Source organism: Triticum urartu, chromosome 4A (genome assembly GCF_056163025.1).
Source record: "Triticum urartu cultivar PI428250 chromosome 4A, HENAU_Tu73, whole genome shotgun sequence".
Classification (NCBI taxonomy): domain Eukaryota; kingdom Viridiplantae; phylum Streptophyta; class Magnoliopsida; order Poales; family Poaceae; genus Triticum; species Triticum urartu.
The window spans coordinates 62,299,336-62,315,111 of NC_141876.1; the positions used below are offsets into that span (position 1 = coordinate 62,299,336).

Consider the following 15,776-nt stretch of genomic DNA (forward strand, 5'->3'; position numbering starts at 1 on the left):
TTGCTATGCATGTTCTTTTGGCCTCTGGAATGTTGCTTATGTTTGTTTATCTTCTTTGCGATAGATTGCCCGGAGTGCGAAGCAGAATATTATCAGTCTTTAGAATTCAACCAGCAGTACCAAGGCAAGTTGCATCTTGATCATGTTTCATTACCTATGTTTTTATTATGCACTTAGTTCTTTGCGGTAGGACTACATGGTAGGAAACTGGTGCCACATGACTTTGCTTTTCACCCAGTAGTTCATTGAGGTAGGTCTGAACCATATAACTTTGTCACCATCGTTTTACTTTATGTTGCTATGTTAAGTAGACGTGGATTGGGGAGTGATCATTGTAAAGTTTGAGTGACAATGTAGTAAATAAGACCTAAGTTAAATAATGAACTACCTGGGCGGAAACTTGTGGGAATGGTGGCGAGGTACAGTGGGGCACGCATGGGAAATCCATGGTGGTGCACCACTAGTGGACCGTCCGCTCAGGCTCAAAGAGATCAATCGTATTCCCATGTCTAGAAGTTTACGTGTGCAGCCACAGGCCAATATGGGCTCTGGCTTAGTTGAGTAGTTAGTGTGACCTCTTTCGGGATGGGCTAGCAGATGTAGAATGATGTAGGTGTACCGGCCTATCCGTGGATTAAGGGGGAACATTTTCGAAAGACTATGTCTCGATCTTCCGATCATGGAGGTGGTCGAGTCTTGTGGGGAAAAGTGCACAATCTTTGCAGAGTTTTCAACCTAATCGATTAGCCGTGTCCCCGGTTACGGACCACTTGAGCATCTAGTAGTGGAAATGCCGGGAGATCTCCTCGCCTTTAATTAAACAGTTGGGTTTTAAATAAAACTTGGGGACGGATGGAGTTGGATTTGCCAACTCATCCTATGCAAATGTGTAGTAGTAGAATAACAATCTTTTCTAATAGAGAAAAACTAAACTTAGAGCTTTCCACCAGCCAAACTGCATGTAAAAGCAGGTTCATTACACTATGATGTGACTTGCCAGTACATTCAATGTACTGACCCACTTGGCTGCAACTTATCACGTTGCAGATATATCCGACGAGGATTAAGGTGCGATAGGTCGATGTTCTACACTCAACCTTGCTCGTGGAGTTGGACTCATTTACTTCTTTGCTTCCGCAGTATTTGCTTATTGGCTCTATGCCCTATTTTGTAATAAATGTATTGCTCTTGGACTATCGATGTAATAAAGAGATATGTGTTATTTCTGTTATTTCATCGCGTACTGTGTGTGCTAGCAAGTCGATCCAGGGATTAGCACGGTAAGCACAGAGACTTCGACTCTTACCGAGTCGGGTCGCTACAAGTTAGGTGTGGTGTGCCTGTCGTATAGATTTTCGCCCTGTTTCCCCCAAATAAATCGAGCAAGCCATCGCTTCTTTTTCTGCAATGGGATTTTTAGCAGCTCTTCCGCTAACTTGTAAAAAAAAAGACTACTCCCTCCATTTTAAAATATAGTGCGCCTGGGCTTTCCGAGGTCAAACTTTGACCATAAATTTAACGAACGAGACTGACTGCGGCGGGAGAAAAAATTACGTAATTAAAAACTTTTTTCGAATACGAATTCACTATATAACTTTTGCTCCCGCCGCAATCGGTCTTGATAGTTAAATTTATGGTCAAAGTTGAAGCATGAGGATAAAGCAAGCACTATATTATGAAATGGAGGGAGTACAGTATAAAGCGGTACCCTCGCCAAAAAAACATAACGTGGTACGGGAGGGCAACTCAGCTTTTGCGGCAGTTCTTTCCGCGGAGAAAGCCAATAAACAAGGGAGGCGCCGGGTCTGGTCAGCTCATGTCGGGCAATGGTGTTGATTCTATGCGTCCATGGTGGGCCGCCACTGAGTACGGATGCGCCTCTCACTGCCGGCAGCGCGTGCGCCGTTGTCTCGCCCCGTGGAGTAGCCGCCCATGCATACGGTACGACCGGTCTTATCCATTCCCATCCGAACTTGTTCCAACTCATCCTTCCTTCCTTTCCACTTCACCTTTCTGCATGCCCCAGTCCTAGCTCCGAGCATGGTCCTCCTATCTTCCTCTCTTCTTCAATCAATGTCGCACCATGGAGATGGAAATTTCGCACAACGCCTCGTTGTGTTACGAGCAATGGGAGACGATGGTCACTCAGAACTGCACAGTTCGATGATCGAATCGATCAAAGACTCAAAGCGCATACGATTAGTGCTAGTTAATCCTTGGTCGGTGGGGGCACGGTGGGGCAAATAAGAATATGATTATTCTTAAACTAAGCTACACGATGGTAGAGTACACACAGATGATTGCTTGCTTGCTTGCTCTCGAAGCGATGATTAGCACGCATCGGCATCCCGGCCTTTCCAGTTTGTTTGTTTGTTTGTTTGTTTTCTCTCACTTTTGCTGCTTGGTTTTCCTAACAAAAAGAGTGGATTGCTTTGTCAGCACACCACCACATCTATACATGCATGCATGTACGCGACGCATCAAACATCGATGGATCCATGTATATAGCTTTCGTACACCGTGCGTGCGTGTATGTGTCGGTGTCGCCCAATGAGTGTCAATCCACACGTACTCCTCCTACCCCGATGTGTGTCCTTTGCTTGTTTTCAGTGACAAGGTACTTCAAAATGCATGCACTTCTTACACGTATCTGTATTCTCAAGTCTCTTTACCGGTTCCAGTGGATGCATACCTACACTTTATCTGTATTCTGAAGGCGTGCTGACACTTATGGTAGGGGCCAGGCAATGATAAAAGCAGCCAAAGCATACGACCATTTTGTAACCCTTGTCAGCCTTGCCAAGAAGGAGAGTACGTATTTACAACAGCTAGCGTGTCCTGCTAGTAGTTTTAATTGACCAATTTAACACTACTGTCAGTCGCACGCATCGCCCACGCCACGCAGAGAAATGCTCAAAAGCCTCTAGACACGGGTTTAAAAGACTAGTCCTGCCAAAGCTGTCTGCTGCGGGAGGGGCATCTCGTGCAGAGCATGTACCCAAACCCCATCGCCGCTGCCGGCCTAGTTTGTTTGGCATACCATGCCATGCGGAAAGGCCCAATATTCTCTTGTGGCATCATTGCGGCCAGGCCAGCGTTTCCATTCCAATCCATGCCGTTGCTTTGCACTCTCTCGTGCCAATCTTCTTTTATAAACCCCGGCCACCCCCTACCCAAGTTCCTCTAGTAGTGCCTACCAGAAGTCCACAACACACCTTTGCCGTCTCTCCTCTCCTTTCATTTGTCTCATGCAAGCTTATAATCCCTCAAGGACAAGACGAGGAGACCAAGAAGAGAAGCATATGACGCAGATGGAGGAGCTCGTGCGGCAGTGCGACATGGAGGTCATGAAGATGGCCATGCTCAAGCACGAGCAGACCTTCAGGCAGCAGGTAGCCAGACCAAACACATCCATCTCTATTCCAATTGCGTATTCTTGGATTTGTTCCCGAGCTGACAAACAAAATCCCTGCCATGATCGGCTCGAAAGGTGCATGATCTGCACCGGCTGTACCGAGTCCAGAAGCAGCTCATGGGCGACCAGAGCGGGCGCCCGTCGTCAGTGCTACCCTGCCGTCAGGTGCAGAGGCGCAGGCAGCACCCCCGCCGGCCGGAGCTGAGCCTGCAGCTCCCTGTCGACGACAACGAGGACGAGCACACCGTCGTCAGCGCCGGCACAGGCCGCCTAGCGACGCCGCCGTCCACGGAAAGCGAGGACGAGCTGGAGCTGACGCTGGCCGTCGGCGGCGGCGGCGTCCACGGCGGGAGCAGAAGGAGCCAGAGGAGGAGGCGGGAGAGCGCGACGGACTGCTCCGGCAGAAGAAGCCCACAGACGCCGTCTTCGTCGACCGACTCCGACGAGGCGCTCCGCCCGGTGCAGCACCGCCACCAGAGGGCGACGCCGTGTGATCTCCGGGGAGGGGTGACGGTGTCGAAGCAGCCGCAATGGCTGGTGCGCTGTCTCAGCCTTAGGATGGCTTGATCGATTATTTGAGGAGACCACTGTGCTGTATACTAGTTTCACCGAGTGGTTGCTGGTAAAATAGATCGATCACAAGTGTTTTTTACTAGCTTGAATCTGACTGAATCTGGCATGTTCATCATTTGTGGCATATGATATGCGTCAACGGAAAAACGACCAGGGATAAGGGGATATGCCATAAATATCTGCCGGCTAGAAGAAGTGAACCCCCTCAGGTTCTGGTTCTATTGTCACTCTCCCCTTTTCACACTCATGATTCATCTTTTCACCAAACTTCCAGAGCAGAAACAAAGCAATGCGTGCAAAGTAACTGCTGAAAAAGTAACGGGAAACAACAGTGTGAACTAATCCGCGGTTCTAACTTCTAAGCAAATATGGTCCAACGAGGGTGAAAATAGCAAGGCAACTAGACGCAACGAAATGGTAAAAGGGTGCACCATGGTAGCCCCGATAAACACACTTCAAGAATGTGTTGTGCTGCTGGAGGGAAGAAATTCAATAATATGCAGAATCTACTGCCCTCATTTGTTTACAAAAGAATCAACATTCCATCCACATCTACTCCCTCCGTTTCTAAATATTTGTCTTTTTAGAGATTTCAAATGAACTACCACATGCGGATGTATATAGACATATTTTCGAGTGTAGATTCACTCATTTTGCTTCGTACGTAGTCACTTGCTGAAATCTCTAGAAAGACAAATATTTAGGAACGGAGGGAGTACCAGACTTATCAGATGAAGCTTTTCCAATTTCCGTAAGACCTCAGCATCTTATCTTCAAAAAACAGTCAGTTTCAGTTATACTTTTTACCCCTTGGTTTGCATCAAGTCAATAAAGAAGTAAAATAGCAGCACCCAGCATATATGCCGGGGTACCATCTAACATCTACTTATATTTAACTTGTTGATGAGCTGATGATAAAATTTCCAACTTTGCGGCATTGGGCAAAGTCAAAAGAAGCACCGGGATGCTCTCATCCTCGCATATGCTTCCAAGGATAAGCATGTGAGTAACACGCAACGAGATAAGAAAGAGAGAGAGAGAAGCTAAGGAGAGCACATCACTTGGCTTGCTCCCACTTAAAAGAGAGCAGCAGCAAAAATTCGAAGTTCATTGCCTGGTAGAAAGTTGCACATCTTACTTTACTTTCCTCCGGAATGGAAGTTTCCAATGTTTGGTATGTGACCACAAGTCCACAATATACAGGAGGAGAGAGAGATTCTGATGACATCCATGTTCTGCAGGAAGTTTCTATATGAAACGCAAACAGAACCGGAAGCGAGTAGAGTATACTTGCTGTGCTGACCCAGCAAAGTCACAGCTCCCTTGTACTACCAGCACATATCTGCTTCTGTTCCTCCTCTAGTTTTCTCCAAGCAGCCTGACAAGCAGTCCAAGAAGGGTAAGGATTGATATGCTTTCGTTTCTTGGGGGGATGATGGATTAGTGTAATAGAATCAGTTACCTTATCTTTCTCGATCTTGGAGAGATGTGGCTTCATCGAGTTGCCGAGCCCCACTCCTCCCCATGCATCCAGAAGCTCCTTCTCCCTCGCTCTTCTGCGCTCCTGCTTCAGTTCTCCCTCTGATTTCCTACATTCAACCTGCCAAGTAGTCGAAACATTCTAAGTGCTGGTACATTTCATATCTTCAGATGATAGGTTGGTGTGATAGAACCAATTAATTACCTTGTCACTCTCAATCTTGGACAGATGGGGCTTCACCGAGCTCCCTAGCCCCTCTCCTCCCCATGCATCCAGAAGCTCTTTCTCCCTCGCTCTCCTGCGCTCTTCAGCAGGGTTCAAGACTCTTGTCGAATTTCCTTCAGCAGCAGCAGCAGCCTGTTTGGCTTGCTCAAGCTTCGTCGGACGCTTGACAAAGATGTCAGCCAGACCCCCGGCTGCTCCATCTGCACATTGTGTATCACTCTTCTCTAGCAGTGGTGTGTCACTATCACCCTTCTTTTCATGCTCCATCTTCTCCTTTTCAAGCCTGGAGACATGTTTATCCAAGATCTGGTCTAAACTATCAGATGCTTTGTCATCGCTACCAGTCTGCACACCAGTTCTTGCTCCTCCTGATGCATTCCTCTTCTCATATTCCATCTTCTCCCTTTCTAGCCGACTGACACGTTTTACTAGGACTTGATCCAAGCTCTCGGATGCTGTGGCAATGTTGCCATGCTTCCGCTGATCACGCGACACAATGGTCTGTCCTTGTCCCGAGGCATTCCTCTTCTCATACTCCATTTTCTCCCTTTCCAGTCTTGATACACGCTTCACTAAAATCTCATCTAAACTCACTGGTGTGTTATCACAACACTTCTGTGGATCCTTCTGCTTCTGTACGTCGGTCTGTCCTTGCTCCAGTGCTTTTCTCTTTTCCATCTCCAGTCTATTGGTTGGCTTAACAAAGACCTTGTCGAGGCCAACACCTACTTCGCTGCCATCCTTAGTGCAGAAACTTCGAAGTGCTTCAAGCTTTGCAGCTTCAATTCGAGTCAATCTTTTGCCACCATGGTTACCCTTTGCAGCCAAGGGTGGCAGCTTATGTGAACTTAAAATTCTGTTTTCTTTATCTTGTGAAGAATCGGTACAGGCTTGAACGCAATTGCTTTCTTCACCCGATCCCCTGATCACATTGCTGTCAGACAAGACTTCTGACTGACCCTTGAGAGATTCAGATTCTTCGGTGCTGGCTTGCACATCGTCCGTAACATCCTTGCAGTTCCCTTCAGAAGAATCGGTGCACTGGTTGCTCTTCTTGGCTTCCAAGATCTCTTTCTCAAGCCTAGACATATTCTTCACAAGAATGCTGCCCAGGTCAGAAGCAGATTCTAGTGCCGTTGTGTTGCCCCCTGCAAGTTGGCCCTGGCCATCTTGTACAACAGGTTTCACTGGAGTTACTTTTCTGCATGCTTCTTTTGCTTCTTGAACTTCTCTTTCTAGTTTTGAATGATGCTTGACCAAGAACTTGTCCAGACTTGGTAATTCAGATGAGACTTCTTTCTTTGGTCCTTGTATATCAATAAAGCTGGCTGCAGTGGAATATCTTCTTGATTGTGGTCTGTGTGTCCCTGCAGTAGTGTAGCTCACAGGCTTCGTTTCATGATATTTTCCCTTATCCCTTTGAAGTGCTGCATTTAGGCCAGATGTGGCAACAATGACCGCCAAAGAGGCAAGGTCGTCTTCATGAAGAGCTTTTATCCTTTCAAGCATAATGTTTACAAGATCAGTGGATTGTTCTAGATCAGCAGTATTGAAATCAGATGGGAAGATGCTTTTTCTGGAGGTATTGTTATTGGATTTGAAATTGTTTGTTTCTTCATTGTTACAGTCACCAAGCTGCTGCTCAGCTTCAGAATTCACATCACTATCAGTCGCCTCTGGATTTTGGCTAATTTTCCGCAATAGCTCCTTAAACTCTTCTTGGTTTGGCAAATCAGGAGAGTTTGCAAGTTTGACAAATGCCTTCTTCACTGCAGCAGCAACCTCCATATCAACCTCAAAAGCAGTCTGAAAGGACGCTGTAACCTTGTGAGTTGGTCTTCCTCCAGTTTTTGCCGAGGATTCCACCTCATACTGCTGACTGGGACAGTCAGGCTTGTCATACATCATGATACCTATTACTCTAGCGTATTCAAATGCTTCAGTCGCATGCAACTTGGCCTTTTCCATAAGTTCTTCAGCTTCTTTGTTTTGGATCCTATTAGAAAAATAAAATGAAATAACATATCAAGGACAGTCAGAATATCAGAGGAATGAAACAAGTGTAGTCAGCATAACAGCAGGCATGATAGAATAAGAACAACATAATCTCACCTGGCTGTTTGAAGAATTCTACACCACGAAGCTTCAACCATAGCAGTCTTGCGAGCTTCCATCGCCTTTCTGGCCGCTTCACTGGCTGCAATTTTCTCCCTTGCCATCCTAGTATAATGAAGATTGGAATTTTCCAGAGTATCATGAAGGGATGCGGTCATACCATCAGTCTCCTGCAGAAGACGAAAGGCATAACTTTAATTCACATCATAAAAAATATTATTTAATCCAATTTCCCACTTTGCTTATCTCAGGCAGAGAACAGAGAACTGAGACAGCAATGACATCAAATTTCGAGTTTCTCGTCATGAAATGCATTGAAGTGCACAATCAAGATCTTAAAGGTCCATGAAGAAGAATAAAAATGTAAACTGCACTTTAACTGGCAGGTGGGAATCTGGAGTATACTGAACAGTGTAAACTAACCTGGTCTAATGTGCAATATTATCCTGGATCCACTCGTGCTATGGTTTAAATACAATTTACTCTAGAACGAAGAGTGGCTAAACATTTTGCACTATCCAGTAAGTACCTGAAGACGCTTTATCTTTCTTTTCAAGTATGATTCAGTTTTTTTCCTAGGGAACCAATCAATCGAAGGACCACTTCTGCGAATCACAGATTTCTTGAATTGGGATGTCGACTTATTGACAGATTTCAATACTGAGTTTCCAAATTCTCTTGAACCTGGACTCTGCAGAAAACAAATGCAGAAAGTGCTGTTAGCTAAATTCTTCATAGAATTAGATCTTACAAGTAGGAAATTAAACAAGAAATCGAAACTTGCAAATGCCTAATTGGGTTTTGTTCAAGCTGAGTAAATTTAATGTGCAAACTATCTGAAAATACATAATAGAGAGTTAGAGACAGACTTCTTCATTTTACAGGACTAAACCTAAGACTCTTAACAGTCACATGTGCAGCACACATGTAATGTTGGTTGCCTGTAAAGTTGACCTATGAGAATACTAATGACTATCGATATTAAAAACTTAATCATCTTTACGACTGCTCTTAAATTTCTACCCAGTTAAGCCCAGGTCAGCTTTGTCTCGCAAGAAGATTTTCCTTAATTAAAGTAATGACTAGCAAAGCATTCTTGAGTGGTCAGGACCAAATCAGTATGAGAATATTGCTCAGTTGACTATAAGCCCAATTGGGTTTTGTTCAAGCTGAGCAAATTGAACCTGCAAGCTATCTGAAAATACATAATGGAGATAGACTTCTTCATTTTACTGGACTAAACCTAATACTCTAACAGTCACATGTGCAGAACACATCAATGTTGGTTGCCTGTAAAGTTTTCCTATGAGAATACTAATGGCTATCGATATGAAGAACTTAATCATCCTCATGGGTCCCCTTAAAGTTCTACTCAGCTAAGCCCAGGTCAGCTTTGTCCCGTATGAATATTTTCCTTAATTAAAGTAATGACTACAAGCATTCTTGAGTGGTCAGGACCAAAGCAGTATGAGAATATTGTTCAGTTCACTACAAGCCTAATCGGGTTTTGTTCAAGCTGAGCAAATTGAACCTGCAAGCTATCTGAAAATACATAATAGAGACAGACTTCTTCATTTTACTGGACTAAACCTAATACTCTAACAGTCACATGTGCAGGACACATCAATGTTGATTGCCTGTAAAGTTTTCCTATGGGAATACTAGTGGCTATCGATATTAAGAACTTAATCATCCTCACGGGTGCCCTTAAAGTTCTACTCAGCTAAGCCCAGGTCAGCTTTGTCCCGTATGACTATTTTCCTTAATTAAAGTAATGACTACAAGCATTCTTGAGTGGTCAGGACCAAAGCAGTATGAGAATATTGTTCAGTTCACTACAAGCCTAATTGGGTTTTGTTCAAGCTGAGCAAATTGAACCTGCAAGCTATCTGAAAATACATAATGGAGATAGACTTCTTCATTTTACTGGACTAAACCTAATACTCTAACAGTCACATGTGCAGAACACATCAACGTTGGTTGCCTGTAAAGTTATTCTATGAGAATACTAATGACTATCGATATTAAGAACTTAATCATCCTCACGGGTGCCCTTAAAGTTCTACTCAGCTAACCCCAGGTCAGCTTTGTCCCATATGAATATTTTCCTTAATTGAAGTAATTACTACAAGCATTCTTGAGTGGTCAGGACCAAAGCAGTATGGGAATATTGTTCAGTTGACACATGTTTTCAAGTTGCCTATCCACACCTTCCGTTTCCTTCTTATAATCACGAGTCTATTATGATGATTAAATCAGTTTCAAAGAATATTTTTTGTTTTACAGACTTCTGAGTTATGATAGCCTAGAAATAAAATAAAAATGCTCACAAAGATGTCTACATTCATTTAAAGTTGAACTATAAGTTAGAATATCAGGTCAGTTAACAGTAATATAACACATGTTGCCTTATTACTAATAACAAAACAACAGGAGACATTCTTACACCTTTCAAGCTGCTAGCATTAATAAATCTTGGTGGCACCTTTCGTCATTTGATGGGATCTATCCTACTGGTTTACCCCAGCAATGAACAAAACTTACAAGAGTACCAACTCTACCATTTCAAATGTCAACTCAATGCAACTCCGACATGAGTCTTCATATCCAAACTAGCTAATCACTTGGGAACTTAGGAAATGGAAGGTGACCAGGTAACTACATTATTTGCGAGGAATAACCAACAGAGCACATACCGGCATATGTTTGACATAAACTTGAACTGAAATTAACAAAGAGTCATGCGCAATGCATTCGCTCTCTAACCCCATACCTGGAACCAACAATAAATTACTGTCTCCAAGAACTACGTTATGAAATATCACACACTACAAGCAATTCCTCAAATGTACCAAATCACAGTGGCAGGATATCGGTAAGTAAACATACTGCAGACTTTTGCACTCTACGAATTAACACCCACACACTCAAAGTTGCAGTTATCCATAACAGTACAAGCACACATTATGAAATACCACATCGGTATGGCATCAGTTAACATACTAGTACAAGCAATTCCGCAAATATTACCAAATCACATTCGCAGGATACTGGTAAGTAAAGATACTGCAGACTTTTGTACGAATTAACACCCACGGACTCAAAGTTGCAGTTATCCATAAGAGTCCTCATGTCGCAGAGTTCAGATACATCGGACATGCCGAGTAATGGGACGCAATCGCCGCGGCAGGCCCGACGAGGACTAGGGTTTTGGTGAGGGATTCAGTTGTCACGATTGCGAAGCAATATCGGCGGAGAAAGGCTGCGAAGCCCTGAATGAAGAGAAACTATGCCGAATCGAACAAAGGATAATCTACACCGCACCAAACCACCGCCTGCCCAACGGCTCCCGAAAATTTTCCCGTGCGAAACCGGCGTCGCAAACCAGAGCGGCCGCCCACAGTTCCAACAAGGGGAACCGCAGAATCCCCAATCGAACCGCACGAGACATACAGAGTGAGACCGCAGCAGAGCTTGATGGGGGAGGGGAGTGGGGTGTCGGGCGGACCTTGCGGGAGCTCCCGCCGCTGCGGCCGGGGGAGACCTTCCGACGGGAGGGCGTCGGCGAGATGCAGCGGGCCCCGCCGCCTCCGTCGGCGGAGGGAGGCGGCGACGAGGTGGGAGACGAGGTCGACATGGCGAATCGCGCGATCGGAGATGCTAGAGAATGAGGGGCGGCGGCGAAGGAGGAGGAGGAGGATTTGGGATTCAAATAGAGGTGGAGGCCTGGAGGGGATCGGGGGACAAGTAGCCGTTGTTGATGCCGAGCTCCCGGCCGGGTTGAAAATTGAAACGCGGGTGGGATTACGACAGGGAGCGTGAGGATTGGCGCTGAGCTGGCCGGTTTATGGTGCCACGTCAGAGGAGTGATTGCGTATGTAAACGCGCACGTATTCGGAAAATTCAGGAGGGAGTTTATTCCATTTCTTTTTTTTGAGCATCAGTATAGACACAAGCGCTCATATACACGCGCATACACTCATCCCTATGAACGCACACACGCACACCCTATCCCTATGAGCATCTTCGAAAGACTGAGCCGGCATATCATCTTGAGATTTACGAAGTCACCGTAGGCGCTTCGTCGTCGACGAGAACGTCTCCTCCCACTGAAAGCGCATCGCCGGAAATCCTGAAATAAATTCAGGAATAATGCGAGCACCAGAATTTGAACCCTGGTGGGTTGGGGATACCACAGTCCACCTAACCAACTCAACCACAGGTTGATTCGCAGTTTATTCCATTTCCTGGGGAGTAATTGCTCCTCGCAAATTTAAATATTTTGAAATGACCATCTTCTTTTTCCTTCTTTTTGAAAATTATCAGTTTTATTATAAAGATTCATCAGAAGTACAAAACACACCAAACATAATGAAAGTTACATCGAGGTTCATGGACCACCGAACGACCATTGCTGCCGCTAGAACGAGCCGTCGACATATCGTTGTCGCCGCTCCCATACCGAAAAACCGAGGGAGACGGGCATGGCCACTCGAATCTTTTTCACTTGGTGGTGGCGGTTCCTTCGTAAATCTTATCAACTCCATGATTTTAAAGATGTGAGATCCAGGAAAAACCGCTCCGCACGATTGCACTGCAACCGCTCCACTCCGCATTTTCAACTCCCTGGAATTAGAGCGTTCGGCATCGCTCCGCCGGCTCCGGGGGCGGAGTTGAGGAGTGGTGAGAATCCAAACACACTCTTAGTTTCATCTCCGCTCCCATGCAATCGCCAAGCATCCAAAACCCTCATTCCTATGGAAAAAGTAAAGAACCATCTATCCTCCCTCCAACAAATCTCTTTTGTACTCACATTTTTTTTGATAAACGACACTCTTTATTGACTCATGATGTTGCATCAAAAGGACACAAAACACAACGAGTATACACTCAATCACTGCACAACTAAGATGCAGAGATAAATAAAAAAGGAAAAAAGGAAAAAAAAACATAGGGTTTGGCGAGGCAACAACCCACTGCAGCAAAATATCAACTAGTACTACCTCTATTGACAACATTCGGAAGAGCCGGAGGTTCTCTAACATCGACGGCTTCAGCGAGGAGATGGTGCATGAATGCCATCGTCGCCAAATCCAACCACATAAGCGAGATAATGGGTTTTAACCCAGAAGAGAAAGATAGGGTAGGATCCAGACAATGCCTTCAATAAGGGAGTGTAAACCACCATCGTCAGGTACAACCAAAGAAAGTCAGACCTACGGTGATGATAGGATCCCCTCGGGGTAGGCCCGTGACAAGGATTTGGTCCAACAGGACCCACGGCCCCAATTGTTGACAGGAGAATCATTCGGCTGGGCTGGGATGATAAATCCGATTCCATGCGACCACTCCACAGCCCCGCCACCCTCTCCTGCACCTTATTCTTGCTTCCCGATGCTAGAATCCGCCTTTTCACCATCGACGAACTCACCACCCCATAGCTCCGCCTGATGTCTGTGGTGGTCCATTTTCACTGGTAATTGAATCGGTCGACCTTGGTGATGGCATAGGAAGGTCCAAATCAACTCCTAGATGGACGGTGGCGCCGAAACCTGACGAAGAAGGCCAACACCGCCCCGACATCCTAACCTCGTTTGTCACATCCATGGGCGGGAATCTCCTCTGCGAATCGCATGTGTCCTCCGCGGTGTTTGGCCTTAGCCGACCTCCATTGTCCCACTATGTCGTCCACCCTATCCGCCCATGCGGTATTTGTCAAAATGCATCTATGGTCTTTTGCTACCTCTTGAGCACTGCGTTGGTTTTGCCTTGAAGAGGAAAGGGTAATGCAGCAAAGTAGCGTAAGTATTTCCCTCAGTTTTTGAGAATCAAGGTATCAATCCAGTAGGAGGCCACACGCAAGTCCCTCGTACCTACACAAACAAATAAGAACCTCGCAACCAACGCGATAAAGGGGTTGTCAAGCCATTCACGGTCACTTACGAGAGTGAGATCTAATAGAGATAATAATAACAAGATAAATATTTTTGGTATTTTTATGAGATAGATTGGAAATAAAGATTGCAAAATAAAATAGATTAGAAACTTATATGATGGAAAATAGACCCGGGGGCCATAGGTTTCACTAGTGGCTTCTCTCAAGATAGCATAACTATTACGGTGGGTGAACAAATTACTGTTGAGCAATTGATAGAAAAGCGAATAATTATGAGAATATCTAGGCATGATCATGTATATAGGCATCACGTCCATGACAAGTAGACCGACTTCTACCTGCATCTACTATTATTCCTCCACACATTGACCGCTATCCAGCATGCATCTAGAGTATTAAGTTCATAAGAACAGAGTAACGCATTAGGTAAGATGACATGATGTAGAGGGATAAACTCAAGCAATATGATATAAACTCCATCTTTTTATCCTCGATGGCAACAATACAATACGTGTTGTTTCCCTTTCTGCCACTGGGATTGAGCACCGCAAGATTGAACCCAAAGCTAAGCACTTCTCCCATTGCAAGAAAGATCAATCTAGTAGGCCAAACCAAACTGATAATTCGAAGAGACTTGCAAAGATAACCAATCATACATAAAAGATTTCAGAGAAGAATCAAATATTGTTCATAGATAGACTTGATCATAAACTCACAATTCATCGGATCTCGACAAACACACCGCAAAAAGAGTTACATCGAATAGATCTCCAAGAAGATCGAGAAGAACTTTGTATTGAGATTCAAAGAGAGAGAAGAAGCCATCTAGCTAATAACTATGGACCCGAAGGTGTGAAGTAAACTACTCACACATCATCGGAGGGGCCATGGAGTTGATGTAGAGGCCCTCCGTGATCGTTGCCCCTCCGGCGAAGCTCCGGAAAAGGCCCTAAGATGGGATCTCTTGGGTATAGAAGGTTGCGGCGGTGGAAATAGGGTTTCGTGGTGCTCCTCGATGTTTTCAGGGTATATGAGTATATATAGGAGGAAGAAGTAGGTCGGTTGAGCCACGAGGGGCCCACGGGGGGCAGGGGGTAGGCGCGCCCCTGCCTCGTGGACTCCTCGTTCGTTTCTTGACGTCCACTCCAAGTCCTCTGGATCACGTTTATTCCAAAAATCACGTTCCCGAAGGTTTCATTCCGTTTAGATTCCGTTTGATATTCCTTTTCTGTGAAACACTGAAATAGGCAAAAAAACAGCAATTTGCACTGGGCCTTGGGTTAATAGGTTAGTCCCAAAAATAATATAAACGTGTAAAATAAAGCCCATTAACATCCAAAACAGATAATATAATAGCATGGAACAATCAAAAATTATAGATACGTTGGAGACGTATCAAGCATCCCCAAGCTCAATTCCTGCTCGTCCTCGAGTAGGTAAATGATAAAAATAGAATTTTTGATGTGGAATGCTACCTAACATAATTCTCAATGTAATTCTCTTTATTGTTGCATGAATATTCAGATTCGAAAGATTCAAGAAAAAAGTCTAATATTGACATAAAAATAATAATACTTCAAGCATACTAACTAAGCAATTATGTCTTCTCAAAATAACATGGCAAAAGAATGTTCATCCCTACAAAATCATATAGTTTGGTCATGCTCCATTTTCTTCACACAATAATGCTCTCATCATGCACAACCCCGATGACAAGCCAAGCAATTGTTTCACACTTCAGTAATCTCAAACTTTTTTCAACTTTCACGCAATACATGAGCGCGAGCCATGGATATAGCACTATGGGTGGAATAGAATATGATGATGGGGGTTATGTGGAGAAGACAAAAAGGGAAAAAGTCTCACATCGACGCGGCTAATCAATGGGCTAGGTGAAAGGATCGATATGGTTGACTAGAGGGGGGTGAATAGGCAACTAACAATTTTTAGCTTTTCTTTACCAAATTAAACTTTGCATCAAAGTAGGTTGTCTAGATGTGCAACTAGGTGAGCAACCTATATGATGCAACAACAACAAGCACACAAGCAAGCAAGGGAAGTAACACTAATAA

At 44.7% G+C, this 15,776-nt stretch overlaps 2 protein-coding genes across 2 annotated transcripts; one reads left to right on the top strand and one right to left on the bottom strand.

Annotated features, from left to right (window-relative positions):
• Positions 1-2,957: 2,957 nt before the first annotated feature.
• Positions 2,958-4,103, top strand: LOC125553535 (uncharacterized). The gene is made up of 2 exons (XM_048717305.2): positions 2,958-3,392; positions 3,491-4,103. Exons 1-2 carry the CDS (start codon positions 3,249-3,251, stop codon positions 3,980-3,982), a joined length of 636 nt encoding a protein of 211 aa, XP_048573262.1. The 5' UTR covers positions 2,958-3,248; the 3' UTR covers positions 3,983-4,103.
• A 976-nt stretch (positions 4,104-5,079) lies between these two features.
• LOC125550648 (myosin-2 heavy chain-like protein) lies at positions 5,080-11,580 on the bottom strand. The gene is made up of 6 exons (XM_048713686.2): positions 11,317-11,580; positions 8,338-8,499; positions 7,806-7,978; positions 5,673-7,689; positions 5,451-5,588; positions 5,080-5,366 (listed from the first exon to the last, which is right to left on the bottom strand). The coding sequence occupies exons 1-6, from the start codon at positions 11,443-11,445 to the stop codon at positions 5,301-5,303; spliced, it is 2,685 nt and encodes an 894-aa protein (XP_048569643.1). The 5' UTR covers positions 11,446-11,580; the 3' UTR covers positions 5,080-5,300.
• Between the last annotated feature and the right edge of the window lie 4,196 nt (positions 11,581-15,776).